The sequence below is a fragment of the Taeniopygia guttata genome, chromosome 4 (genome assembly GCF_048771995.1).
Source record: "Taeniopygia guttata chromosome 4, bTaeGut7.mat, whole genome shotgun sequence".
Lineage (NCBI taxonomy): Eukaryota > Metazoa > Chordata > Aves > Passeriformes > Estrildidae > Taeniopygia > Taeniopygia guttata.
Genome location: NC_133028.1, coordinates 14,247,140 through 14,274,728, shown reverse-complemented (window position 1 = coordinate 14,274,728; position 27,589 = coordinate 14,247,140). Strand labels below are relative to the sequence as shown.

Here is a 27,589-nt window from a genome sequence, read left to right as displayed (position 1 = left end):
TCAAAAATATTTAAAAGTTAGAGTGTCCTAAAAGAGAATGCAAAAGCAATTTTAGTCATAACCAGTTTGTAAACATATATAGCAGGGGCTACAGGTTAAATTGCATCACACAGCACCAGATCCAAATGCCTCACACAATTCCAGGGACAGTGGCTCCATCACTTTGCTGGGCAACCCACTGCAATGCCTGACCACCCAAACAGTGAAAAATATGTTTTCTAATATCTAATCTGAATCTTCCTTGCCTCAGCACATTGGACAGTTGCGACTGTAACACTGACACATGAAAAACAAGGGCCAAGAAGGTAACCAGGAAACAAGAAATGGGTTGAAGACATTTCTTTTACAAGAGCGCATGAGAATGCACTGACAGGTAAAGGTGGCAAGCTTAAATTCGAGTATTTTAAGAATCATCTTCCAGCCGCTTCCTCCAGGGCCGCGGCGACAGCGGCCGCTGAGGCCGCACGGGGCGGCAGCGGAGGCAGCGCCCGTTATCAGCCCGGAACAGCCCCGGGACGTCCCGAGCGGCGCCACCGCCACTCCGATCGCGATGGCGATCCCGGCCCCGGCCGCGACCCCGATCCGCTTCCGCCGCCGGTGACCCCGCGGCGCCGCCCCGCCCCTGCGGGAGGAAGCGCGCGCGCCGGCCGCACGGCGATGGCGGCGGGCGCAGGAAGGGGCGGGCCGCAGGGCGGGGCCGCGCGGCGCCGCCGGGAGCGCAGCAGCGGCGCGGGGCGGCGGGGGACAGCGGCGCGCCCGCGGTGCCCGCAGCGCCCGGCGGCGGCCGCGCCGCGCGGGGGGCCTTGTGCGCAACGGGCGGAGGCCGAGCGGCGCCGCGGCCGCTCCTCTCCTCTCCCCCCCCTCAGCCCGGCGGATCGGGGTCGCGCCGGCCCGGGGGCCGCGAGCGGCTCCGCCCCCTCCGCCCCTGTGCAGGGCCCGCGGCGGCTGCGCGCGGCCCCGCCAGTGCTCGTCCCGCGCCGATGGCGCCGCTCTCGGCGGCGGCGCCTCCGCCTCCCCCCTTCGCCGCTTCCTCCCGCCGTCCCCTTCCGCTTCCGGGGCCAGCGCCGCCGCTGCTCGCTGAGCAGCCCCGTCCCGGGGCCCGGCCGGCACCGCCGGCAGCAGCCGCCGCCCCGCCGCCCCCATGGCCACCAACCCCCAGCCCCCGCCGCCCCCGCCGCCGCCCCCTCAGCAGCCGCCGCCGCTGCCGGGGGCCGGGGCCGGCGCGGGGGGCGGCGCGGCCGAGCCCGAGCTGGTCTCCATGATCGTTAACCACCTCAAGAGCCAGGGGCTCTTCGACCAGTTCCGCCGCGACTGCTTGGCCGACGTGGACACCAAGGTGCGGGCGGGCGGGAGCGGAGGCTCGGGGGATCCCAGCGCCCCGGACTCCGGGCGGTCGGGACGGGCCCGGGCGGGGGCAGTGCGCCGGGCGGTGCGGAGCGGCTCCGCTCGCGGCCGGGGAGCGAAGCCGGAGCCCGCGTTCGGCCGGAGCGCGGCTGGCCGGCCGGGCACGCACGGTCACACACGCCCGGTTCGCGCAGGGCCCGGCGGGGCAGCGTTTAACGCGCTGCCGCAGGGCAGCGGCTGCGCCTGCGGAGCACCGGGGCTTCCGACGGGGCTCCTTGCTGTAGCAGCCTGGCCTCCGGGAGGATAACCGGCCACTTACGTGATCCTTCCCGTCCAACCTCTCTGCTGTTGCTTTCTAGCCTGCCTACCAGAATTTGAGACAGCGCGTTGACAACTTTGTTTCCAACCATTTGGCAACTCATACTTGGAGTCCTCATCTCAACAAGAACCAGCTGAGAAATAATATTAGACAGCAGGTTCTCAAGTAAGTGACAGCTCTGGGGTTGCTCTGAACATACTTGTGTACTGTGATAGGTGACAAAGGGTCTGGGTCAATGTAAAGTGGGTTGCTTTCTTAAGAGAAACGTCTGAAGAAGTTGGGTTGTTTTCCCCTCTCAGTGTTTAAAATAGAATACTACTGGGGGTAGTAACTTGCCCTCAGTATTAGTCAGAATTAGACTGCAGATGTTCTTTGATCTGATCCAAGTTTATGCAGGGGTGGAAAACTCAATTTTGACTTGAGATGTAACTCCTTAGCTAAATGCTATCTTTGCTTTTTCTTTTAAGGGAGCTGTTAGTAAAATTGCAGTTATCATTTTTAGAGCTAAGGAGAAACGTTCCACAGACTAAACTCTGCAGAGTATAAAGCTGAAGTCACAAAATAGAAAAATGTATTTAAATCTAGCTGGACAGAGAAGAGGTTTTAAGAACTGGTGTTATTGTTAAAATTTTGTCAGACACTTTAACCTGATATGACATTATTTCATGAAGGTTCCTCTGGACTCTCTTTTCAAATATTATACTAATGAGAAACATTAGGAAATTTCTTCAAAGTACCATGAGTTTGGCCATTAAATTGGGTCAAACCATGGATTTGGGGACAAACTTAATGAGTTGTACTCTGGTGGTACCATTGATAACTTGTACTGAGGACTGTTTGGTTTGTAGGGAAGGAAGCAACTGTTCTTTCTTGTTCAAAAAGCAATGACGACAAGAGGTGTCATATGTCCCACAAAAGACTACAGGGGTCTAAAAAGATAAGTTTTATAGCTGTGGATTTTCTTTTCTTTTTTATTTTACTGAAGGCTAAATGTGTTCTATAAAGCTGCAGAACTTGCCTCATAATACTGGGCAGAAAGTAACTTAGGGTAGTGATGAGTGGTTTAGTAGTTATTTATGCCTCATACCATCTGTAATTCATCTCTTTTTTGCTATAGTAATTCCTAATACAAAGTTTCTTCTAAAGTTTTTTCAAAAATACTGGTTTTGCAGTTTGATGACACTTGTAATCACTAATGATGTAACAACAGGCTGCTTGTTGTATTAATTCCATGTGCTTGGATTGTTTTGTTTCTCTAGCACATTTTTTCTTATGAGTAAGGCACTGGCTAAGTGCATAGCTGTGGAAATGCCCAGGAAACATTGGTGCTTCATTGGAGCACATCTAAATGATCATATTTTATTAATATGTTCTTAAAAACTATTTTTTCATACTAATTTATGTAACTTTGTTCCAGGTCTGGAATGTTGGAATCGGGAATTGACAGAATTATTTCTCAGGTTGTGGACCCAAAGATCAACCACACATTCAGACCTCAGGTGGAAAAAGCTGTCCATGAATTTTTAGCCACATTGAATCACAAAGAGGAGGCAGGCCCCAGTACGTCTCCAAGTGAGGAGAAAGCAGATGCTTCTGTTACAGTACAAGGTATTCTACCATTTCTCTGAGTAGTATATTTACAAAAGAATGGTGTTTAAGAGAGCAGAATCATTTACTAGGTTTTGTGATACCATAATACTGTTAGTATCAGTATTAGCAAGCTGAGCTCCAGGCAGCATGCCAGAACACTTGTCTCTTACTCTATGTTTAAATGTAGAAGGCAAAAGAGATGTCACGGTGTGACCATTTCACTCTTTCACTTCTGCTTGAGATTATGAGGGATCAGCTTATTGTGGGGAGAAAAGTTGGTCTCAGTATTATAGGATCAGATAAGACATAGATGTGTAAGAGAACAATGATGCAACTTTTTTTGTCCATCAGTAGAGATGAAAGAATTATTTAAGAGAGAGTTCCCTGTGCAGTTGCTGTGTGTCATAAAATTTGGATGGCTAAGGTCCTAATATTACCTGTATCAACTCCTAAACGCTCCTGCAGGTAATTGTCCATTCTTTCCTGTTCTAAGAGACTCCACAGCCATCCATCTCTTTGTAACCTTTATTTAAATCCAAGCCTTTATCCTGTGAGGCCCACTTCCTTTAAAATGGGTTAACAAGCCAGCTGCAGTTCTCAGTGCTATTCTGCCTAATGCTTCGTCTTCAAAACTTGTTCTAAAATGATAAGTGATAAGGTATTTCTGATAATCTTGTTATATAGTCAGTATGCTGAGTTGATTTTCTGTGACATTTATGGAGATATTAGAGGTGTGAGCTACCAACTTTCTCTTGCAGTGTATATACATATATATACGTAGAATATGTATTATGTACGTAGTATTTTAGCCAGAGTCGTCATCTGAATTAGGATGTTGGTAAAGTTGAACAAGGGCTGTGTTCAGATGTCACTCCCATTGACAATCCTCACTTTCTGTAGGCAGAGCTCAGGAACAGCGGTGTGTCACAGAGCAAAATGGATCTCTGGTAATTGTACAGTGCTTGCTGCCCGAACACATCTTGGAGATTTTTATACAGTTCTTTTTTTTTTTTTTTTAGCCAAAATCTCTCTAGGCGAAATTAGTCAAATATTTTAGTTAGGTATGTCTATTTTGTAGAGTGCTTATTCTTTTTCACACATTTAACCTTCTATCGGAACAGAATTATGGAAAATAGGGTTAAGTAAAACTCTGTTCTTTCTTACTATTCAAGGTGTCTCTGCTGCAACTCCAAGTGCTAATGTTGCTAGTGATGCAATGTCCATTTTGGAAACAATAACTTCTCTTAATCAAGAAGCTAGTGCTGCCAGGGCTTCAACAGAGACCTCAAATCCCAAGAACAATGACAAAGTTGCAAAAAAACTCTCATCTCAGCAGAGTGTGGATGGTAGCACTGATAAAGAAAGAAATGCAGAGGACTTGCCAGACAAAGAAAAGGCAGTTTGTGACCTTTCTGGAGAAGGGGCTGAAACGCTTACAAAGTGTGAAGATTTAAATGAGCTTCCCTGCCAAAGTGAAGAAATAAAAAATTCAGCAAAGGATACTAATACGTTTACAAGTAAAGATATTCCACAGGAAAGTGAAGATGTAAAGAGTAAATTATTGGATAAATTTGACAAGAAACCAGAGAGCAGTGAAAAAAGTGAAAGAAGAAAAGAAAAGAAGGAAAAACTTGACAAGAAATCTGATCATTCAAAGAAAAGCGATGATACTACAAAGTCAAAAGAAGAAAAGCAAGCAAAAGAGTCAGAACCAGTGAAGCACTTAGTTCCAGAAAAAAATAGCAATAAACATAAAACAGCTGAAAGCACTAAAGAAGGTATGGTGTGGGCAATACTCTTCCTGAAAATATAGATTAGGAGTGAGGTTTTTAAGTTAATTCAGAAGTTGAATCAGTATATTTGGAATGTAAGTTTTCTGCTAGTTCTGGCAAACTGGTCTGCTAATGACAATTGGATTTCCCCCATCTCTCTTAACTGAGGTACCTGAATTAGGAGTCAGATGACCTTTGATTTCTCAGGTGTGTGATTGGTCATCTTAATCTGGCAAATTCTCTCAACAGTTTATATCCTCATTTAATGTTCATAGTTCTACCTCAGAGTGATTTTTATTTTGAATAAACCAGAGTTAGCCTGGTTATTTAATTACAGTGTTATGATTTTGTTTTCTTATTTCTAATTCTTAACATAGTTTTGTTTTCAGTAACAAAATTGATGTTTTGGTAGGAGAAGTTTAACAAACTCAGTATGCTGCCTTACAGCTCTTTGTTTTTACTTTTTCCTTTGCAAGAAAATATGTTAATAGATTCAGATATGGATGTACTCAGTGACATCACAGTCAGCTCTGTCCATACCAGTGACCTTTCTTCCTTTGAAGAGGAGAGTGAAGAGGAGCCTGTAATTTCTGACAGTACTGAAGAGGGGGAGATCACATCAGGTGGTAAAATAATTACATTGTTAACTGGGAATAAAGAGTATGCAATGCTTTTGTTGAGTGTACCATGTTGTAAATTTGAGAGTTTGCAGTATTGTACCTACCTATGAGAGAGGCTTTGAATGTCAACTGGATAATATTTGTGCATTTGCAAAAGATGAGTAGTTTTTTGAATATTTTTATTCATATAATATAGTATACTCTAAATACTGTAAATGTTTATTATGCTACAGTATTACATGGTGACAAAAGCCCTTAGTGGTGAATGCCACTGTTCTGTGGGGTTTCTTCCCCTCCCGGCTGCCATGAACTTGGAATAACACTGGAGAGCTTTGTGATCCCAGGGTAGTGGTTGCAGACCAGACTGGGTTTAGAGCCTTAGGATTCAGGAGCTTGGCCACAGTAGAAAGAACAGGAATGGATCTAGCTTTAAAAGTTCAGAAACACCAAGTATTTCACTAACTGTGTTGCCTATTTGTGTTCTGCCTCTGTAGTACAGACTTCAGACTGATGTCTGCAGTTCATAAAACTTTCCACTTTATAATGCAGAATGCCGTAGTACCTGAACTAATTCTTTCTAGTATGCTCACAGCTTACCTTTTCTGCTCTCAAAATATAATTTAGAAGCTCTGAATCGCATGTGTATTCTCTGGCTTTGGTCTTACTTTGAAAGATGACAGATTATGTTCAGTTATGACTAAATATTTATGAAAGGAAAGCAAGCCTTAAGTATGTTTTGTGAATACAAATAATTTATACAGTATTACACTATTTCTAGTAATCCTGATAAAACTGGAATATATTTATGTATTTTTACTTGATTAATACTTAGATGTGTGTAAACAACAGTGTGTTTTGTGTATGTATTTCATTCATCCAACTAGTTTTTATGTACTCAAATACTGTACTGATATTTTTGGTGTGGAGATAATTAAAATTTAATACATAGAAGAAATTACATAGGCTTCTCATGCATAGCTAGCTACTAAATACTATGTGTAAAGGGGTAGTGGGATTAGAGGCAAACGGGGTAAGCGCGGTTGTTGTGTCCTGGTTTATTACTGGGCTTGTGTCATGCAATTTTTTGGCAGAATGATGTACGCAAACACATCAATGCACTTTTGATTTTTTCATCATCTAGTGATATTTTGATACTAAAAGGATTTAGGTTTATTAACTGTTTATGGTTTTAGAGTAAATAATGGTTGGTACATTTTGAGTAGCTTTGCCTTCTTAAAAGTTTTGTTGAAAGCACTGTCCTTATTTATCAGTATATCTCTACACTCACCAATCTTTCCTTAGATGAAGAGGAGAAAAGCAGTCAAAGTAAGACGAAGCCCCATGCGAACGAGCTGAGCGATGGGAAAGCCAAGCCTGTTCGCCACGCGTATGTTCGCAAGCCTTTCCTGTACTCCAAATACTTCAGTGATTCTGACGATGAACGAACCGTAGAACAGCGCCGTCAGTCCATTGTGAGTGCAGGTGTTGCTACTGCTCACATTCTGGCCCCAAAACTTTCTAGAGCAGAAACTCCACTTCTGGTTTGGTGATGGTTTGTGCAAGGAGGAGACTTCAGTTTCTTCTCCCTTCAGTTTTTTGTTTTTTTTTTCCTCCTTGTTCTACAGCTCTCCTTTCTTCAGGTTTCCATCAGTATGGCATGATCTGCTTTCCAGCGCAGCGCTTTGCTCTGCTGGTTTTAGTAAAGCAATGACAGAATTTTCTATCTCCTTCCCCTCCTGCCAAAATACCATGACAATTTGGATGAAGAAAGTATTGTATATCTACCCGCAGCCTGGCTTCAGTGGGGTTTTTCAGTAGATCAGGCTTGTGTTGAGTACTGCAGGCTACTTCATTACTTCAGCTCTTCACAAATATAGTCCTTGCTGACCATGAAATCAGTAGTTTGTAGCAAGTCTGCGGCCAATGAGAATGGAAACAGATTTAAGCATATGCAGTCTGTTCTGTGGCAGAAGTGCCAGCACAGAGAAGACGGAGCAGCAGTTCTTTTAGATTTTCTCTGTTGGCCAGATACATATATTTATGCTTAAAATAAATATGTATCTATTGTATATATGTACAGATAGAACATACATTCTTTGAGAATGTTGCATAGCTTCAGTCTGCAGTGTTGAGCAGCAAGGAAATTCTGCAACTCACTAATTAACTTCACAAAAATGTTAGAGGATTCCATTAACTTTTATATTATTTCTAACATGTATTTATGTTTTAGTTTGCCTTAGTCTACAGGGTTCTGTTTTCTATGGGGTTTCGACTTATATTTGTAGTCAAAGAATGATAAATAGTTTTCTTTGGTTTTGTGTCTCTAGGCCAAAGAAAAAGAAGAGAGACTCCTTAGAAGACGAATTAACAGAGAGAGACTTGAAGAAAAACGTAAACAGAAGGCTGCAGAAAAGACGAAATCCCTAAAACCTGGAAATCAGAATGCTAAAGGTATGAGAAGAAAAGCTGTGAGTAGCCCACATCACCCTACTCTTGCTTTCCTTCTATAGAATAAAACATTCAGCTTTGAATAATGGTCATATATGGCTATAGTAATTTCCTTCCTTTAATAGCCCAACATCTCAACAGTGATGTAACAAAAAATGATACTGCTAAGTATTAATACAGAAGTTCATCTTCACTTTTTCATATATGCATTACACTGCTTAAGCTTAATTAACACCTAGCTGCTATTCTCTGCTACACCTGAATACTCTTTGTACTGCTTTCTGTCATGTTTATAGCTGAAGCATTAATATAATGATGTGTATGTATTTCACCATTTGTGTGTTATTTTAGGAAAAAGTGGCTTACAATTGGAAGAACTTTCATCAAAAAGTCTAGAGTCAAAAACAACTGGTACCAGCATTAAGGATGTGCTTAAAGAACAGAAATTTTTGGAAAAAAAAGTGGCCCTGAGCAGAAAAAGAAAAAGAGATTCACGGTATTTATGTATTTTCTCAAAAGCACTTAATGTTTTGAATATTAATTTTTGTGGACTGGAAAGGTTATTTTCAACTTTGTGCTTAGCCTTATCCATTTAAAGAGTTTTTTCTTAAAATATTTGCATAATATTGTTACTAATAAACATTAAATTCTGGCAGAAACATTACAGCTGATTCAATATGTTGCAGCTCAGACTGCAGTAGCAGTCTTTGTGGTTTTTCACAGAATGGTAATAAAGGTGTGAGAATGGAGAGCTTTTACATGTTTGTGCATCTAATAGGCAAGTCAAGTTGGTTTCATCTTTAGATAGATGTTTCGTGTAGATACGTACTTTGTGCATAGCTGTCTGCATATAGGTAAAATGGGGCAAGGAGGACTTTTACCCATTTTACTGGGACACAACAGTACCAATGTCATACTAATACTGCTTAAAAGCACTGGTATTCAGGGTATTTTTGAAACTGATATATATAATTTTGCAGGAGAAGATAGCCTGGGTGAATTGGTTAGTCAGAAGTTTGGTGATCATGCTCAGTTTCTGTATTTTTAGTGGGCATTTCTCTCTCGTGTTCAGCTTTGAAAGCAGAAAGTTTGTGAAGTAGTGATAAGCTAGTACCAATTGTTCTTTGTTAAATTGTCCAAATACCTGTTTCAGGCATGCTGAAGATAGCTGCAGAAAGAAAAATGAGCCATCTGAAGAAGATTCTAAAGAAATGCAAAAGACAAATGAGGTAGGTGTCTCTTAAGGATAAATCTTACGATCTTCCTTTTAATTCTGATAGTACTCTTTCATATGTCCACACCAAGCTGCATATAATTGCATTCATTCTCACTCATAAGTTTTTCCCTGCCTGCTCCTTTTAGTTATATTAGTGATCTGACATCACTGTAGTAATGTTTTCTGAATTCCAGTAGCCACTTAAATGTGGCTTCAGTGCTGATGCATGTTGTAGTAGAACCTGAGATGCAGTTTGAGCCCTAATCTGTGAAGCATGCTGAGTTTTTAAAAAGAGCAGAAGTTCAAGTAGAAATCTAGATGCAGCTTTTTTAGGTTTTGGTGTGTTGTTTAGTTTCAGATTTTTAGTTACAGTTGTGTTTTACCAGATGGCATAATAGCTATTTAAAGTAGCTTATAGAGTATACTTGAAATTGTGATTGTCTATTCAAAAACCCTTTATAGTAATTTAAAAAAATATATCTTATGAAGAAAAAATAATAAAGTTCAGACAGCTTAAGGATAACTTGTTCTGCTTTCAGTTTTTCCACTACAGCATATAGCTGAAAGGAAAATGGCAATTTTCATTTCCTGGCTAAAATGAATTTTTATTACAATGTTAAGTGTATTCCCTATTGTGTTAAGGCTTTTTTCAAGATTTTGTGCTTTCTTGCCAGTTCTGTTCAGGCACATAAGTGAGGGAACTGTGTAATGTATATTTATATATTTTTTAAAAATCTCTTTTGTAGACCTGTGAAAAAAATTCTTCCAAAGAATTGAAGCACAATCATGGTAAAAATGAAATCTGTAAACAACTTAGAAGACTTTCAGAATGGGGACATTCAGCTGAGGAAAGCAAAAGTGATTCTAAAGCAGAAAAAGAACATAAAAGAAAAACCTCCACTTCTCTTCAGTCTGAAGGAGCTCAGCAGGACAGCGAAACAAGGGATGTGAAAAAACAAGTGGATAAAGCAGAAGTCAATACTGAAGAACCACAGAAGCAGAAATCCATATCTAAGAATGAAAAACACCCCAAAAAAGATACTGACACAGAAATTCAACATATGAGAAATTCTGCCAAAAAAGAAGCCAAGTCTTACAGAGACAAAAATGAAAAGGAAAGAGCTGCTTTAGAAGATAAGCTTCCTTTAAAGCACAAATATAAAGGAGATGGTATTCACAAGTCAGGTGAAGATGCTGAACTTCATTCATTTGAACGAAGTTTGAAAGGAGAGGATGGTGGGCAGAAACATAATCAACAAATAAAGGTTTCCTCCGATGACAAATGTGAAAGAAAAAGTAAACACCGAAGTGAACGGAGAGTATCAGTAACAGGAAAAGATGGTAAAAACCCTTCTGAATCAACCTTAAAAGCTGAAGAATTGCTGCGGAAAGAAAACAAAAAAGACAGACATCTCTCAACAGACAAACCAAGAGCGGAATACAAGACCAAAAGGTCCTTGAGTGATTCTAAGCCACAGAAGGATTCCCTAAGTGCCTCAAAGCAACCTGGTTCAGCATCACACAGAAGGAGCGAAAGCTATTCAGAAGATAAACATGAAATAGAATCAACTAACTCTGATAGTAATGTAAAACTTGAAGATGGTGTTCATAAAGACAGACGAAGATCTAAGAGCCTTGCAGAGGACAAGGTTTTGTTAAAGTCCAAGTCAAAGAGTCATAGTAAACAGTTCAAAGCATCTGAAACAGAATTACAGGAATTAACAAAACAAGACACTGGACAGAAACTAGACAAAGATAAGAGCATGGAAGACAATGATTCAGATAAACAGCACAAATCCAGGAATGAAGATAAAGGTTTGGAGGAGAGTGGTGCTGAGTTTCAACTTGCAAGTGGCCCACAGTCAACTCAGGGATCACAAAAAGAGTTTAGTCACAGAGTTAAGTTACACTCTGGAGAAAAAGGGGCTGTAAAAGAGAAGTACAGAAGTGATAAAGATTTAAGTAATTCCAAACTAGAAAGAAGGTTCTCTGCTGAAGGTCATAAAAGCAGAAACTTAAAGCACAGCAACAAGGAAATAAAGAAGAAGGAAGAGAACATCAAATTGGAAGATAAAGATACTAAAGAAATGGAGAGTGGGCATGAAAGATTATCTAATGTCACAATGGCAGTAGATAAAAAACAAAGCAAGAAAGTATCCTGTGAAAATAGGAAAGGCAACATATCAAACCAAGATTTACTTAAGGAGGAAAAACAATCAGCTAGCACAACTGAAAGCAACCAGGTTCCAGCCCCTCAAAAGGCAACCACGAATAATGACTTGCATGCTGGTCATGAGGAAGAGCTGATTGAACTTGATTTGAAAAAAACAAAAGCACAGGAAGCATCTAAAATTGATGGAAAAAACATTCAAAACTCTCTCCAAGCCACAGATGCCAAGTGTGCAGTAAAACAAAAAGGATCTCGTTCTGTCTCAAATAAGGAGTTAAAACACAGCTTGGCAGATCCTGAAGCCTGTGAATCACAGTTTCTGCCTGCAGCTGAAAAAACTGTTGAACAAGATACTTCAAATAAACAAGTTGGTGCCTTAGACCCTTTGTCCAAAAAAGCTTCCATGGCTCAAGGTCCCGGTAAACAAGGGGCTTATAAAACAAGTATTGTGTATGAAACAAGTGGTAGAACCTTAAAGAATGCATCTAGTAAGGATCAGGCTTCAAAAGATAGCAGAAGACCAAAGAATTTAAGAACTGTGATAAATTCTAATTCAGATGATGTTCCTTTAGCAATTAATTCTCCAAGAGAAGATGCTGCTAATGCAAACTCTATGGATATCTCTACAGATTCTTTAGGTACGACGTCTAAAGAATGCCACAATTCAGATGGGACTTCCTTATTGGAAGATGCTTTCCTTTTGAAGAATGATACAGCACAGGTTGTACAGGAGCAAGATCGTGCAGTGCCGAGTTCTGTCCTGAAAAATGATGGTGACAACACCGTTGTGGCAAACAGAGTGGAAAAAGTTAATGAGGTGTCCCGGCCTGATGAACAGGCAATGGAAGACAGTACAGCTGGGTTATGTAGGCAAAAAGATTACAATGAAGCAGCAAAATCAGAAGGCTGTCAATACAGGAAGTTAAAAAGAAAAGAGGAAAACTTGGTGTCTGGCATAAATGAAGATCATGGAAATGTAAGAACAGAGGGACTTACCCCAAGAAGAAAAGGAAGAGAGTGCTTGAATATAGATCCTTCCACAAAGGGAGAAAGAAGCACAATGATGGATAGTGTGGAAAAGAAGAAGGTGCATGACAGTGATGATATGATCCAGTCTTCCTCTGTTTTAGTGCCTGAAGGAGTTCCTGAGGAAAGTTTCAAAGGCTCTGTTATAGCTAATGGGCAAGAAGGGACTAATGTGGTTAGCATGGAAGACAAAAATGAAAGTAATGCTGTAGGTACCAGTGCAGGAAGTAGTAAACTTAGTTTGTTGTATAGCAGCCTACAAAAATCTCCTGCCAGTGTGATAGGAACTAGCACAGAAAAGATCACTGAGAGCACTGCAATGGCAACTAGTACAGGAGGAGAAGGAGCTGAGGGTACATCACATTCTGGAAAGGACAGTGATGCTACAACCACTTGCTCAGAAGAAAGTGAGGTGACAGTAATATGCACAAGCATAGAAGCTGATGAAGGTTTCACAACAGGCATGTGGGTAAAACGTAGTGAGGGCTGCAGTTTTGTCACAGAAGCAGATATTGGTGACTGCACTGTTGCAGCAGCTGAAGAAGGTGGTGGCAGTGTTGTCACTGAAGGATTAGCAGAAAGTGAAAGCTTCCTAACAAGTACAGAAGGAGAAGAAAATGGTGACAGTACCATGGTTGATGCAGAAGAAAGCGGTAAGGATTCAGTGAACCCAAGTGGAGTAGAAATTGAAGACAGTGTGAATAGTGCTGGGACAGAAGAAAAAGATGATGCTGTGACTAGTGCAGGCTCCGAAGAAAAGCAAAATACCTCAACTTGTGTAGATACAGGCAAATTTGAAAGTTCTGTGTCCTGCGTAGGTGAAATGGAGAGCGATGGAGCTGTAACTAGTGCAGGGACAGAAACAGGTGAAGGGTCAACCAGTGTTGATAATTCAGGTGAATTTAGGGGCAATGTGACAGCTGGCCAAGTAAGAGAGCATGAAGGTACTGTGACTTGCACAGGTGCAGAAGAAAGAGGTCATAACTTCATCATCTGCTCTGTGACTGGTACAGATACCCAAGGAGAAAATACTGTAACTGGTGCATGTGTTGCAGTGGTCACAAACAACAGTGCTACAGCTGGAACTAGTGGTGACAAATCTGAGGATACTGTAAATGGTGAAAGTGCAGTAACCAGCACAGGCATAACCCCAGAAGATGATGCTGAAATTTCAGCAGTCTGCACAGGGCTAGAAGACAGCAACGAGGGATTTGTAGTTTGTTTAGAAACTGAAAAATGTGAAAGTCTAATGGACAGTACAAGGGCAAAGGAAGAAGCCAGTATCACTACAGTCAGTGTAGGTCTGTGTGATGATGAAGGTTTTGTGACTAGTACAGGCTCAAAAGAAGAGGATGAAGAAGGTGAGGATATTGTGTCCAGTACAGGAAGAGGAAATGAAGAAAATGAGCATGCTTCTACTTGTACAGGAGTGGAAAGTGAAAGTGCACTAATTTGTATAGGTGCAGAAGAAGGTGAAAGTTCCATTATCTGCATAGTTGCTGAACAAATGGAAGCTGAGTCAGGAGTGGTTGGCACAGTTATAAATAAGCTTACTGTCGACAGCATGACAAGTGCAGAGAAAGAAGCTAATTGTGGCACAGACTGCAGAAATTATAAAGGCATTGTTGAAAGCAGCGTGACCAGTGCAAGTGCTGCAGATGAGGGTGCCCTAGCTGCACAGACAGGAAAGTGTGAAGGTACCTTGCTTCCCTCAGATGCTGAGGAATGTGAGGCTCCCATGACTAGTGCTATGGCAGTGCAAGATAAGACACAGTTTGGTGCTGAAGACAAACATGAGAAAGCCATGACTTTATTTGACAGCAGAGGACTTGATGCCTCTATAAGTAGTGCAGTTCCAAAGAAGGATGATACTTCTCATACTCCTGCTGACAGGGAAGTAAAGGTAAAAGGTGATGTCATCTCTACCAGCACAGTGGAAGATGCTCCTTTACATTCAGCCACAGATGCTGAAGAAGGTCCACTTGCTGTTGCAAGAGTAAATGAAAGTGGGGAAAACTCTATGATCTTAACAGACACTGAAGACACAGTGCCTATGCCCAGCACAGCTACAGAGTTTAAAGAGTGTGTGAATACTTACAGCAGTAAGCAGGAGAAAGATGAGTGCACTATGATTTCCACCAGTATTGTGGAGGAATTTGAGGCTCCTATGTCAAGTGCAGCTATTGAATATGATGGTCAGCTCCCCTCTGTGAAAACAGAAGAAATGAGTGAGAATACTATGGTTTCCGTAGATATGGAGTTATATGAGGTTCCCATGCCTAGTGAATCCAGCACAGGAGGAGATGATAATGGTGATGATGGAAGTCACCCAACTGCTAGTGGGAAGGAAGAAAAGGATGAGTGTGCTATGATTTCTACAAGTGTTGTGGAAGAACAAGTAATCCTAATGTCAAGTGAAGTCACGGAAGAGGTGATTCAGCATATCTCAGACACAGAGTCAAAGAATGAAACACTAATGATCTCTACAAGTACAGCGGAATGTTTTGAAGTTCCTATGTCTAGTGTAGCTGTGCAAGATGAAAACAGTCTCACTGCTTCAGAAACAGAAGGAAGATGTGAAGCTGCTATGATCACTACAAGCATGACAGAAGAATGTGAGATAGTCCTGATCAGTGCAGCACCACAATCTGAAAGTCAGCTCATTGTAGCAGGAGATGAAGGTGCCATTCTCTCTCCAAATGCATCAGAGGAATGTAGGGTGGTGGAGCCCACTGCAACTGCAGATGAACAATTTGGACTAACTGCTTTCGATGCAGATGGGAAAAGCAAAGGTTCTGTGATTTTTGTGGGAGAATGTGGAGCTCCTGTTCTACAAGTTGCAACTGACAGTGAAGATAAACACACTGCTTCAAATATAGAAGATAAGGAGGAGGGGCCAGTGATCACTCTGAGCTCAATGGAAGAATGTGATAGTCTCTTCACCTTCACAGTCATAGAAGAAAGTCAGCTTGCTACTGAGACTACAGAAATAAAAGACAAAAGTGAAGAAATTATTAATACTGCTAACCAGATTGAATGCATTCTTTCAACTACAGGCCCAGAAAAAAGCGGGAATTCTTTGCTTGTTATTGATAGAGAGAACGAGACACATGAGAGTGGGGTGAGGACAGAATCGGCAGCATCTCGGGCCACAGTAGACAGTGAAATCACAGAAACAGATGAAAATGCAGTGAACCTCATGAGTGTAGATGAGGCCCTTTGCGTGGAGATTAGTACAGAGACTGCTGATAGTCCTTCCCCAGAGGCAGGTGAGGACAATGAGCAAGAGGAAGATGTTTTGTGTGGGAGCATTACATCGGAACTCTCCAGTACAATTTCAGAAGCAGAGAAAGAGAGTGAAGCTGTAAAGGATGTAAACTATAAATTAAATTCGAATGTACTTGTAGAAAGTGACTTATCTGAAATAAGGACTCCCCTGCCTAAGACACAGGCTCTTTCCTTAGTTTCTGCAAATGAAGTGACTGTAAACACCAACCATGAAGCAGAACTAGGGAAAAAAAGGGACCTCACTTCGTTGCATGTAGAAAAGCTGTATGACAGTGATGAGAAAACCAACTTGGTCAGAACAGGTGATACTGGCATTGAAGTTACTTTTCAGAAAAGTAATGCAACCTTTAATTCAGGTGAGGATTTCTTTTTTTTTTTTTTTTTGATTCTTCAGTTCATAAGTTGTCATAAACAGATGCATTTTACCATTATAGTTAGGAATAACTTGTACTGTTTAGATATACCTCACTTCTTCGTTAGTTGCAAAATGGCTATTAATACACTTCAGAATTGGTGACAAATAAGCATGTGATTCTGGGTGAACAAGACCAACTGAGCACAATTACCTGAGTTGTGTTGGAAAACAAATATTAGAGTGCAAGAAATTACTAAAATACATTGACTTAAAGTTGTCAGCCAATATCTAAAGTTATTTGCAAGGGGTAATTATTGTGGAGGTACACATGGGTTTTGTTATTAATGTGTTACAAAATTCAAAAAGTTTTTTAGGAAAGAGGATGCATTTCATTTTGACATATGGTCATCATTTTAGAAAGATAGGTTCATAATAATTTTGAAGGTTAAGATTGGCTGTCCTTAATCACGACTGCAGATTTTCTCTGGGCTATTATTTAGTGATCATGTTCAGATTCACTATATTACACTTAATTTTGTCTTATGAATACACTTGAAATGGTTCTGCTTTGTGTTACAAAGGAATCAGCCAGTTATCCTAAATAAGTATTTTAAGTGAGCAGTAGATGTCTATTTTAAATAGCAAATTATAGCATATGGCATTAAGGATATCATACTCTATATCCAGATCTATTTTTCTATGCTGACATTTGAAGTGAATCTGCATGGTTGCTGGTTCCTAAAATACAGTGTAATGGACATTCTACTATTTTTGACCTTGCATTTCTTTGACCCTCTGAAGTAGCTGAAGCGCCTGGTTTATTCAACATTAATGAATTGTGTAGATGCTGTAATGAAATCAAGGTTGTGACTTCATGATAAATTTTGTGGAAATTAAACTGTAGAAAAACCTATTTATGCCACACGAAGGGAAACAATGCTGATCAAGTACTGTTTTTTAAATCTTCTCATGTCTATCTTTGCTAGAATTAAAAGAAAAATATAATGTGGATTTAGGTCCAGTTTCTTAAAGGCTGGCTTTATTCTCTAGTTTTATTGACATTTGCGTTGAGAAAGCTGTCTCTGCAGATTCTGGGATTTTAGGAATTTTTCTAGGAAAGGTGCTGGTTTTGTAAGCTTGGAAAATGTTATTTGCTGTTTATACAAGAGGCAAATGAGCCATGAAAGTGTAAAATACTACACAGTGAAGTATTCCTGTCTCAGTGCTTGCCTCAATCCTTGTTGTCCATTGATGTAGGTTTTATAAATGGTAATGGTACTTTTTCTGTGAACTGCAACCATCATGTAATCACTTTGCATGCATCATTGGTGAATTATCATGTTGTATTTCTTTTTGTTTAGGAAAAGCTTTCTAAACAGGGTTCTGAAATAGGTTTCTGAAAATGCTGTAAAACTCATGTGACTTTTGCTGCTGCCATGGCCTGTTTTTAAGACATTACAAGCATACAGTTGTTCCCCTGGTGAATGAAATGGGAAGGGGTGTTATGATTTTATGAAACTCTTTTGATGCTAACAAGAACTACTGAGTTTTCAGTCTCTGTAGAAATGGAACATTTTGATTGATTATGGTTCTAGAGCTGGCAGATTTAGACCTAATTGTCACTTAAAGCAAAATATATCCTTAATATTAACTCTTAGTTCTGCATTTATTAATACAGAGGTAGTTTGCTGTTTGGAATTTGATCTAAAAAAATCTGTTGATGGTTTCTTTTTGAAGGAAAAGCGAGAAGAAAAGACCAAAGTTAGAATACATAAATAAGCAAGGAAAAAAGCCAAAGTCAGAATTCATAAGTAAGCTGTGTTAAATCCTGATATCCCCTATTTTCCAAGCCTTTTGTATTTAAGGAAAACATAGCAGTACTTGTGTTCTTGCAGATGCCAGGTTTGGGTTTTATTGAGCTGGTTTGCTGTAAACAGACTGGCTGTTGTTTCTGTTGTTCACAGGAAGGGTTTAAATTTATGTGCCATATTCATGAGGTACTCAGAAGTAAAATTCTACTGTATTATGAGATAAATGCTGTAAATAATGTATTCTGATAATTTTAACATATTTGTATTTCATTAGGCAATAATGCAGCCTTACCAAAGTTGACAGAAGAACTAGAAAGTACCTTGAGAACTGACAAGGTATTTATGTTATTGTGAAAATTTTTACTACACTGTTTCTTGCTTACTCATACATCTCGCTAGGGTTTCTTCCTGTATGTTTTGATTTTTGTGCAGCAAAAATGGAGATTTAAAAATTTAAACTGGAGAACTTTGAAAGAGTAATTTTTCAGGTTATTCAGCTATAGTTTTCTAAGCAGCTGGCTTTTAAATTGTGGGTTGTCCATGTTATTCTGTGTTAGGAATAATTCCCTCTTTCAGCCATACTCCTTCTGTGACTGAGGCATTGAAGTTTGTTTTTTTAAAAATATATCATACTGTGTGCATGTTCCCTGCAACATAGTCACCCACACTCCAGCTCTTAGAGCTGGCAAATGTTGGTTTAGTCCTTTGAACCAGTAAACAAACCTACACTGCTGTTAATTGTGTTAAATCACTTCCTAGCCAGTCTGCAGACTCACACATCTGTGTGTGTGTGAGCAATACCTGCTGCTGCTGTCTTCTGATAACTGCAGCCCCTTACCTGCTGTCACCCTGGGTAATCCAGGGTGTCTGGGTTCATGGTCACCTACAGCTTGTGTAAGACCAAAGCTGGGTCTGTGTGTCTGGGCTGTGTTCCATAGCAGGCAGGATTCCACATGGTTTAATTCTTCATTCAGATGCAGGAGTGCGTTCATGTATCTTGCCAAGCACTGAGAATAGGTTTTTGAGGGATACCACGGTTCAGAGATTCAAGCATCTATGAAAGGGTGGATTTCAGGAAGTCAGCTTCAAACTGGTGGGAATTATTGATAATTCCAGCTGCAAACAGCTGCACTGTTTACCAGCATAACATGGTTCTGGAGTCAGTATAGCCATCATGTGGAACTGTAGCTGAGTTTACAGTGTTCAGATCAGACTTAATACACTTAGCTCCATATAGCATTGTTTATGCAATGGTAACTTGGAGCTGATCTGTAACTTAGGTTTTTTTTAAAAGCAAGCAAATCTAAAAAATCCACCCAAAACACAAATTGAAGGGAGATCATTGTGATTTGTTATACATAACAGATTCTTTTTTCCTTGTTTAGGTGAACATTTCTAGGCTATTGGTTTTATTTGGAGCTCAGAGTAGGTGTTGCACCTTGAATTCCTGAAATCTGCTTTTTTAAACTAAACTCAGGTACTAATGTTAACTCTAAGGTCAAATCTAAATACTGTGCTGTTGAACATAGCTCTGACTGTTCCTTCTTAATATATGTACTGATGTCTTAATAATAAGAAGAAAGCTTTTGAAGACTTTTATAGTTCATTATAAGACAATGTTCATCATGACACACAGGAGCAGAGTGAGACATAATTGTTCTGAATATCTGCAATATTTCTTTCTTTTGATTTTGTGCTTAGTCACAACAGCCTGAAAGTGCAAGAAGTGAAGAAGAATGTGTGGATCTTCAGACTAAAGAATTGCAAAAAGGTGATTTTTATGCTTGATAGCAACTTAGTTTCATACTGAAGGGACTATTACTTATGATGAGAAGGTTGCAGATCTGTTATATATGCTGTATAAAGGAGTTGAAGAAAGCCTTCAGTCTTTAACTGTATCTAGGAGTTCAGGGGGCCTTGAATTTGGTTTGTGGGAAAGGAGGGTCAGACTTTCCTCCAACATGATATGCTGAAAGTAAGAAAGGATTTTAAAATTTGAGATTTTAAAAAAGTCAACTGCTAATATTCTACTTAGAATCAATAAATAAAGAAAAACATTTGTCTAGGAAAGATGCAGAAACTTCCCCAAGGAATAGCTTTTTTCATTATAGATGTAGAACATCTTGGTTTTAGGGTGCTGTGACAGGCCTTGTGAGGGTATGAAAATAGTAAGTACTATAGGACAAGTCACAAAGACTGTTGTTTTTTTTTTTTTCTTCTTACCTAAAAGATTAAAATAATTGTGCCCATTCACTCAAATTTGAAGGGCAGTTACAAGTAGGTAATAATCTAGTAGTTAGAAACCGCAATTAGCTTGGATCTGTGCTTAGTGATTGTTTTTCCATGTACTTAAAGTAATCTTCAGTAGGACCAAAACTGAAAAAGAATCCATTCTTCCCAAGCCCAAATTATGTATTGCAGTTGTTTGGCTTTCTTGTTAAACCAGAAACAAACTCCTTCTTTGTGCCCATCTTGATGGATTTTGTGGTCCAGATGCATTACAGAGATGTTTACAACACTACCAGATGAGAGCTAATCCTCAGTTACTGGAATAGCGAGCAGAACTAAAATGAATCCCAAGAGGTACCGGTGTTACTGCTGCTTATATTGTCCAGGGAGGTTAAAGATGCATTTCCTCTAACAGAAGGCTGCAGCTGAAGGCCTAGATTCTGTGAAGGGACACGCTGTTAAACTCAGATCTCAATTTTTAGACATACCAAATAGAAAATAAAAACAGCTGTAAGGTGAGATATGAGCATTGGTATAAAACTTTGGAATTCTTTTTTTATTCTCCAGGTAAGTCAGATTCATATACCTGGTTATAGCGTGTTGTAATTCAGCTGAGTGATAAGAGACATGCTCTACTCACAAGAAAGCAAATGTAAACCCTGAGAATTGGTTAGAAGAATGTAGACTTCAGAATGACAGATCTAAAATCTGAACAGGTTTTTCTGTGAGGTTTCTCTGAAGTGCCTTTAAAACTGCCACTTCCCATCACCCAGTCACCCAGACAGACAGTACTTAAAATTTTAAATGTGCAGATTGAACATGCTGAGATAATCTTGTTTCTTGTGAAATGTTTAACAAAAGTCCATTTGTTGTGTAAATCATGTTGGATATGACATACTGAAGACTAATGCTGTGTAGATCTTGGTAGAGAGTTTTTTTTCCTCCCCCACAATAATCTCTCTTATATGTATATATGCATGCATATATACATACAGCTCAACATACGTAAAAGGAAGTTGTTTAAAAGACAAATGTGTGTCCTGTCATGAGTATGAACAGCAGACACAGTAGTTTAGTAGTCCAAGATTCTTTGGAATGTAAACAAATCACTGCTGTTTGAGTGGGTAGGAACTAGCTCTTAATTTGACACTGCTTTAAAAATTGAAAGATGTGCAACTCAGCAATATAGCTGTGAAAGAATTGTTGCTAAAACATGGAGATTTAAGAAACAAGCTGCAAAATACATAAAACTCTATGTAAAAAAATTTGGTTTATTTGATTTTAGGTTTATGTTTTTGTGGTAGCTGAAGGGAAAGTTGCTTGGAATGTTTAGCAGATTTTTTTAATCAAAGTATTAATTTGGTGCTTTTATGAATCAGATTTTAAGAACACTTGATGGAACAGCTTCTTTATAATTCTCTTTGTGTATTGAAAGGTATGGAATTCTTTCAAAACTGCAGACCACTTATCAACTCTTATAATTATTTTCCCTATTTTTGTGATATGGAAGGCTGAGGCTCGACTTCATCAGTGTATAGTGGAGTTTAGCAACTGGACAATTTCCTTATGTGCATTCTGTCAGCTACAGGTTTTTAGTAGTACAATTATGCAAACTTTAGTTCTCTGGAATTCTAATGTAGCTTAATCACATTCTACTTCATCTGATGATCCAGAATCCGAGATTGTGAGGGATGAAATTCTAATTCAGATGTAGAATATATTTGAAATTTCAAATTTGCCGTAAATTTGAAAGATGACAGCCCCTTCTTTGGCTGTATTTCAGCCATAAAGTGATTCTCAGTTATTCTGTGTTAAGGAATTCATATCTTGTTTTGTTTTGTGGGTAGACTGTTAAAGAAAAGATTTGTTGTCCCTTATTTCTGACATTGAAAGTAAGTTTTATATAGTTTCAGGTTGTCTCTAATCCTTTCAGGGAGGTGAAGTACAGGATAGTGTGATACTTTGTGTTTGCTTAGCTTTTCTGATTGTGTTAAACTTATTTTTAATAGATATGCTGCAGAAGAATACTCCTTTAGAAAAAGAAACTTCTCATGTAAGTACTTGGTTTTTAAATTAATTCTCTAAATCTGTGCTGCTTTTCTCACACTTGAATTTATTTCTATTTACATTAAGTATTCTGTAAAGGAAAATATTATTTTTGTGTATGTATAGCCTATGTTTATTGAAACTCTGCAGCTGTGTAGGTTGATGTCTAATTATTCTTTCAAATCTGCCAGTAAACAAATCTTGTATTGTTGTCCCATGGCCTATGACTATTTCAAGATTGTTAACGGGCAGAAGAGAGAAGCTTGACTGGTCTCCATGAGACTAGAGGAAAAAAATAGGGAATATTCTTGGAGGTTTTGGTCACAATTAGAAACCTATTTAATGCAGTGTGCTGTCTTTCACAAGAACTTGTAAGAGGGATAACTTGGAAACTTGCAAATGTAAAGTGTATCTTATGGAGCAAAACCAGTACATTTAATACAGGTAGCAGGCTGAAATTGTGTTTGTGATTAATTAAACTTGGGTAGTAAATATATTTATTACTGTATTGAAATGCTGGTTGGCCACATTGCTGATGCTAATGAGGTAATTCTGTTGTTCTGAGTGTAGGAAAATGTTAAATCCAGAAATACTCTGTGTGGTTTACTGTGATGAAGTACTTTTAAAAATGTAGTAGGGTGCTTAATTCTTAGACTTTTTTCAATGAAAATATCAATCAAAAATTCTGAAAATACTGCAAGTTTGAAGTTTTTTGGTCATGCTGTTCTGTAGTAGGAATGTTACTTGAGTTCTAGGAATAAATTCCTTCGTGACGGCTGCTTTCCATTTTAATGTATGTTGTGCTTGGAAGTAGCAAGTAGGGAAAAGTTCCTCCCTTCTGTGTTTATAAATTTCCTGGAAAAAAATAAGTTATCTTTCTTTGTGTTTTGTGTGTAGGTGGAAAACTTGACTACCCAGATAACTGAAGAACACAGATCCAGAGGAATTCAATGTAAATCTTCAGAAACATTGGATAAAGAAAAATGTAAGTGATACAGAAGTACAGGAATTTGTGCAAAGCTTTTCTGTGCACAGCAAAGCCATGTCCTACTGTGTCTAGACCATAAAATGGTATTTTTGAGAATAGAATAGGGGAAATTCCAAACTCCAAAGCAATTTATATTCCCAAAACAATTTCTAATATCTCAGTTAATATATTTGATAAAAATATTAAAACAAATTTAATTACTGCATTATTTAATCATAGGTGACAAAACATTTTTGTTTAGCCTGTAAAATAATTACTAATTTTATACTTCTAAAATAAAAGATAAGTACGCTGGTCATCAGGAAAATCTAAATTTTGAGGGGATGGATGATTCCTTTTCTTAGGTGGAAATAAATAAACTTTAGTGTAGCCTTTTATTTGTCTGGAAGCAAAAAGTGAGAAGGAATTCAGTCCACTGAATGGCATAAACATTTCTAAATTAAATTTAGATGCAGTTAGTGTCAAAATAAGTTGGCCATTTTGTTGATGGAGTAATTACAAGACTGACAGTGTTGATGGAGTAATTACAAGACTGACAATATCTCTTCAAGCTCTGGATTCAACTTCTTATGTTTTTTCAGCATCAGAAAAATTTAGAAAAAAATTAGTATCATTAATAATATCATTTTTTTCATAAGAGCTTTTATTCCTCTTCTAAGAATGATCTGATGAAGTGAGTGATTAAAATTTATGTATTCATTATGTCCTACATAGCATTAACTGCTTTCCCTGTCTGTGGGTGAGTTGAAGTTGAGGTTGGTGTTCTATTTCTTGATGTGTTATCTACCAAATTTCAAATTTGAGCTTATCTTTAAAAACAAACAAGCAAACAAAAATACCCACTCCTGTAACATACAAGAAACATGTAATTCCCTTCTGCTATTGTGTTGTCTTCCCTTTTCAAAGAGTGGTTAGAGTAACTTCCTGTTCAAATTTTTGTAAGTAAGAGGCTGCTTTTCAGACTCTTGAATCTCAGTAATAAAAAGCTGGTATAAAAGTGACACGAAAATATGACAAATGCAAAAGACACTTTTTTAACACTTCAATTGTCACTTGCTTTTGCAGGCAAACAGCAGATTTCTCAGAATGTGCTAAAAGATGATGAACAAAGTCAGTGTTCCAAAATGAAACCTGGTAACATCAAGGTATTTTCAAGAACTCTTTTGTTCTGCAGTTGTAAATAAGATGAAAATCTAGTCACAATTTCTTTAACAGTTTATTCTGGGAGGTGTTTCCATAGTTAAGCTACTTTTGTGTTGTCTTGAATACAAAAGAACTGACTAGTAGATGATACTTTTGAGTGGGGGAGACAAAAAACATGGCAGGGGTCTGTGTTGGACCTCTTTGAGAGGACTGAGTTGCACAGGAGTTGGGAGCTTGGGATCTCATGGAGCATTGTTGGATGCCAGCTCTCCAGTCAGTTCAGCGTCTACATGAAGACCTGAGCTCTTCAGGAGGGTATATTGCACTGTACCTGAGTTCTGCTAAATCAAAACAGGAATTAGGACAAGACAGATGTTATTTTTAGGCATACATGCAGTATATTTGGGACTATCTCACCCACTGATTTGAGAGCATCAAAGTTTTTAAGAGACAGTACAAAACCTTGATGAGTGAAATAACTACTCATGTATTGAGGTGGGGTGGTTTTTCAGTGTAACTGGCAATGGTTTTTAATGTGTAGTAAAACATCTTTCCTCTCTTGTTTCAAAACAATGTAGGAAGTTATTTCTGGTGATACAGCAGAAGTGTCCAAAGAAATTGATGTAACTCAAACACCTCCTAGAAGTACCGCAGAAGAAAATGGTAATTAAACTGCCCATTATGGCAGATTTTCTGAACCCATATTGAATGTTCATTTATTTTCATTTGAATGGATTTTGAGAGAATATGGGAACTTGATCCCAGCAAATATACTTGCATATATTCTAGTTGATTTCTGCTCTATTAACTGCTAGCAAATAATGCATTAATCTTAGTTTCTTTAATGGTGATAAAAGTTTTGATGTTTTTGCTGTTACCAGCTGTTGGCTCCATTATTGCTTCAGTATGTGTCTTGGGTAGGAAAGCTAATGGGAAATAAAACAGGTAGATGGGGAAAATAGAACAATCAGCATTATGTGATAAAAGCATCTACCTCTGACTACCAGCAAGAGCTGTCCTAGGAGAAAATCCTTGACACAACCATCAAATCAGTTTTGTTTGCTTCTGTAAACAACCAGAAAAGTGCAACTTACACTGTTGTAATTGACTTAATTGCACTAAAATCAATAATAAAAGACAGTGTGTCCACATAATAAATGTGGCTTTGATGTTACTTCAGTCTGTCTTTGTGGGAACAAAGAATGTTCCCTGGAATGTTCCCTGATGTTAGTTTGACATATTAATAATTTTGTTTCTCATGAGAGCAAGCTGACAAGTCTGAATATGTTCTGCAATGTGGTTGTAACCTCAGCTTCCTGTTTCATGGAACGTGTGAGAAAATGGAATAGAGGCTTGTATTTGTCCTACCATTTTGTAGTATGTCACAATTGTGAGCTTTTGTTCTTGCCTTAAAATAGAAGACCTCCCTAACTCATCTGGTGTTAGTAGGGAGCATTTTGGAAGACCAATACACTGTTGCTACAAGGCAAACAGTATTGATTTCTGATGGGTGTTTTTAGGGACTTTTAGGCTAAAGAAAGAAATAACATTTTCAGTGTGGAGGTTGTGGCTTCTGTTATTTCTTTTGCCTAATAAAACAAAGGTATAACATTTCTTTTTTTTTTTTTTTCTTTTGTATGTATAAAGATGGCCTTAACTTTGAACAGGAAGTGTCTGAAAAGAAAAAGCACAGTCCAGAATCAAATGAAAATTCTCCAGAGGTGAATGGTCTTATTCATGCTAACTCACTGTGATAATGAAGGTTTACAGTACTCTGTCTTTGCAGTACATAAGTACTTTGTGTTTTGTAGACAGCAATATTAAAATTGTCTTCAAAAAGTACCAAGGACTTGCATAGCTCTGTCACAAAGTATAAACTCACAGACTGTAAGACATCAATGTCTCATTATTAAAGTAGGACTAACTCCCATCCTAGGCTTAATAGTGCTTACAAAATGTCTAGAAAGCAATTATATAGAATTATATTGTATAGAAATCATGTTTTCGGAAAACTTTGTAATTGATGTGGACAGTTTAATCCAATACAACTTGCCTTTAGAAAATACTGTTTGTCAACAGTTTTTAAAGTCTTTATAATCCCCTAGGCACGTACTTGAGATAGTCAGTATGGGTATAACAGTATGGGTTGTAAACAAATGTCTGATCCCTCGAGATTAAAATTGATGCTGGCCTCTAGAAATAGACACTGATCTCAGAAAGGTGTCGGACTTCATAATTTGGGGGTTTTTTGCCACAAATTTGGAAGTAGAAGGAAATTTAAATAATATGTTTTTATATTTGTTCACTCAAGGCTTGAGTCTCTAAGAACCATTCTGGGGGAGATACAGCTAAACTTCTGTAAATGCTGAATGAGGCATTTAAGGTTTCCTTGTATATAAGAGAAAGTCTTATTGGGGATTTCACAATCTGAGCATCTACTTTTTTACTTAAAACTTTTGTTTCAAAGCTTAACTTTTCAAAGGAAGGTGCTCTTTTTGCTAAAGATCCTGTTTATATAAAGAATATCAGCAATCTGTGTGTTGGGATAATTATAATACTAACTGTTTGACGCAGTTGTTCAACATACAGGATGTAGCCTGTGGTAAAAGGGGCTTATGGGATGTAAAGTCTGGAGTTCTTGCATGGGGTAAGCCAGCAGCATTAGTGAGACCAAGTGATAGAGATTTTGGGCTAGGGGAGCAGAAGGCACTGCATTCTCAGACGTGCTTTGTGCCTTATACAAAATTCTCAGCGGTTTTACTAACTAGAAGTTCTCATTTCTTTTCAAAAACCTGTATTGGTTGATTTCATAAAAGGCAGCATCTCTTGCTATTAAACTTGCCTCATCTATTTTTTAACTGAAAAGTACTGCTCCTGCCACTGTCACATTATTAATTAAGCTAGCAGTCATTTGTATTGCTCAAATGCTAAATGTCAGTTGCAGTAAGTAAAATATTTTTGTCCTTTATTTTTAATAGGAAAATCAGCCTGTAGTAGTGAAACGCAAAAGGGGACGGCCTCGTAAATACCCTCTAGAAGCAGTACAGACTGGTGGTAAGTAGTTCATAATATTTGTGTGGAAAAACAAAGATAATAGTGACATTCAAGTTCTGAACTCATATTTCTTCCCTCAGGTGGGGAGTCAAAAGCTGATTTGAGCACTGGGAATGTAAGTGCCTTTATTTTGTTTGGGTGCATTTAAACACAGTATTTCAAGAGCCATT

General features: G+C 38.9%; 1 protein-coding gene across 6 annotated transcripts in view; it reads left to right on the top strand.

Moving 5' to 3' along the window:
- The first annotated feature begins 723 nt into the window (after nt 1-723).
- BOD1L1 (biorientation of chromosomes in cell division 1 like 1) overlaps nt 724-27,589 on the top strand; it is a 36,727-nt gene continuing 9,861 nt past the window's right edge. For 2 of the 6 annotated variants that reach the window (XR_012055533.1, XR_012055534.1), the window contains exons 1-18: nt 724-1,336; nt 1,704-1,828; nt 3,081-3,271; nt 4,426-5,031; nt 5,502-5,651; nt 6,948-7,117; nt 7,973-8,096; nt 8,445-8,589; nt 9,247-9,322; nt 10,056-16,149; nt 18,234-18,295; nt 19,661-19,730; nt 22,198-22,241; nt 23,132-23,219; nt 24,288-24,367; nt 24,944-25,028; nt 26,013-26,086; nt 27,344-27,419. Coding sequence is in view for 4 of the 6 variants with exons in the window: in XM_030270761.4 (XP_030126621.4) it covers nt 1,142-1,336; nt 1,704-1,828; nt 3,081-3,271; nt 4,426-5,031; nt 5,502-5,651; nt 6,948-7,117; nt 7,973-8,096; nt 8,445-8,589; nt 9,247-9,322; nt 10,056-16,149; nt 18,234-18,295; nt 19,661-19,730; nt 22,198-22,241; nt 23,132-23,219; nt 24,288-24,367; nt 24,944-25,028; nt 26,013-26,086; nt 27,344-27,419; nt 27,500-27,534 (8,490 nt within the window). In the remaining 2 variants the exon portion in view is untranslated. Of the gene's footprint in view, nt 1,337-1,703; nt 1,829-3,080; nt 3,272-4,425; nt 5,032-5,501; nt 5,652-6,947; nt 7,118-7,972; nt 8,097-8,444; nt 8,590-9,246; nt 9,323-10,055; nt 16,150-18,233; nt 18,296-19,660; nt 19,731-22,197; nt 22,242-23,131; nt 23,220-24,287; nt 24,368-24,943; nt 25,029-26,012; nt 26,087-27,343; nt 27,420-27,499; nt 27,535-27,589 lie in introns of all 6 variants that reach the window. The other 4 variants (XM_030270761.4, XM_030270759.4, XM_030270758.4 and 1 more) reach the window with 4 other exon arrangements.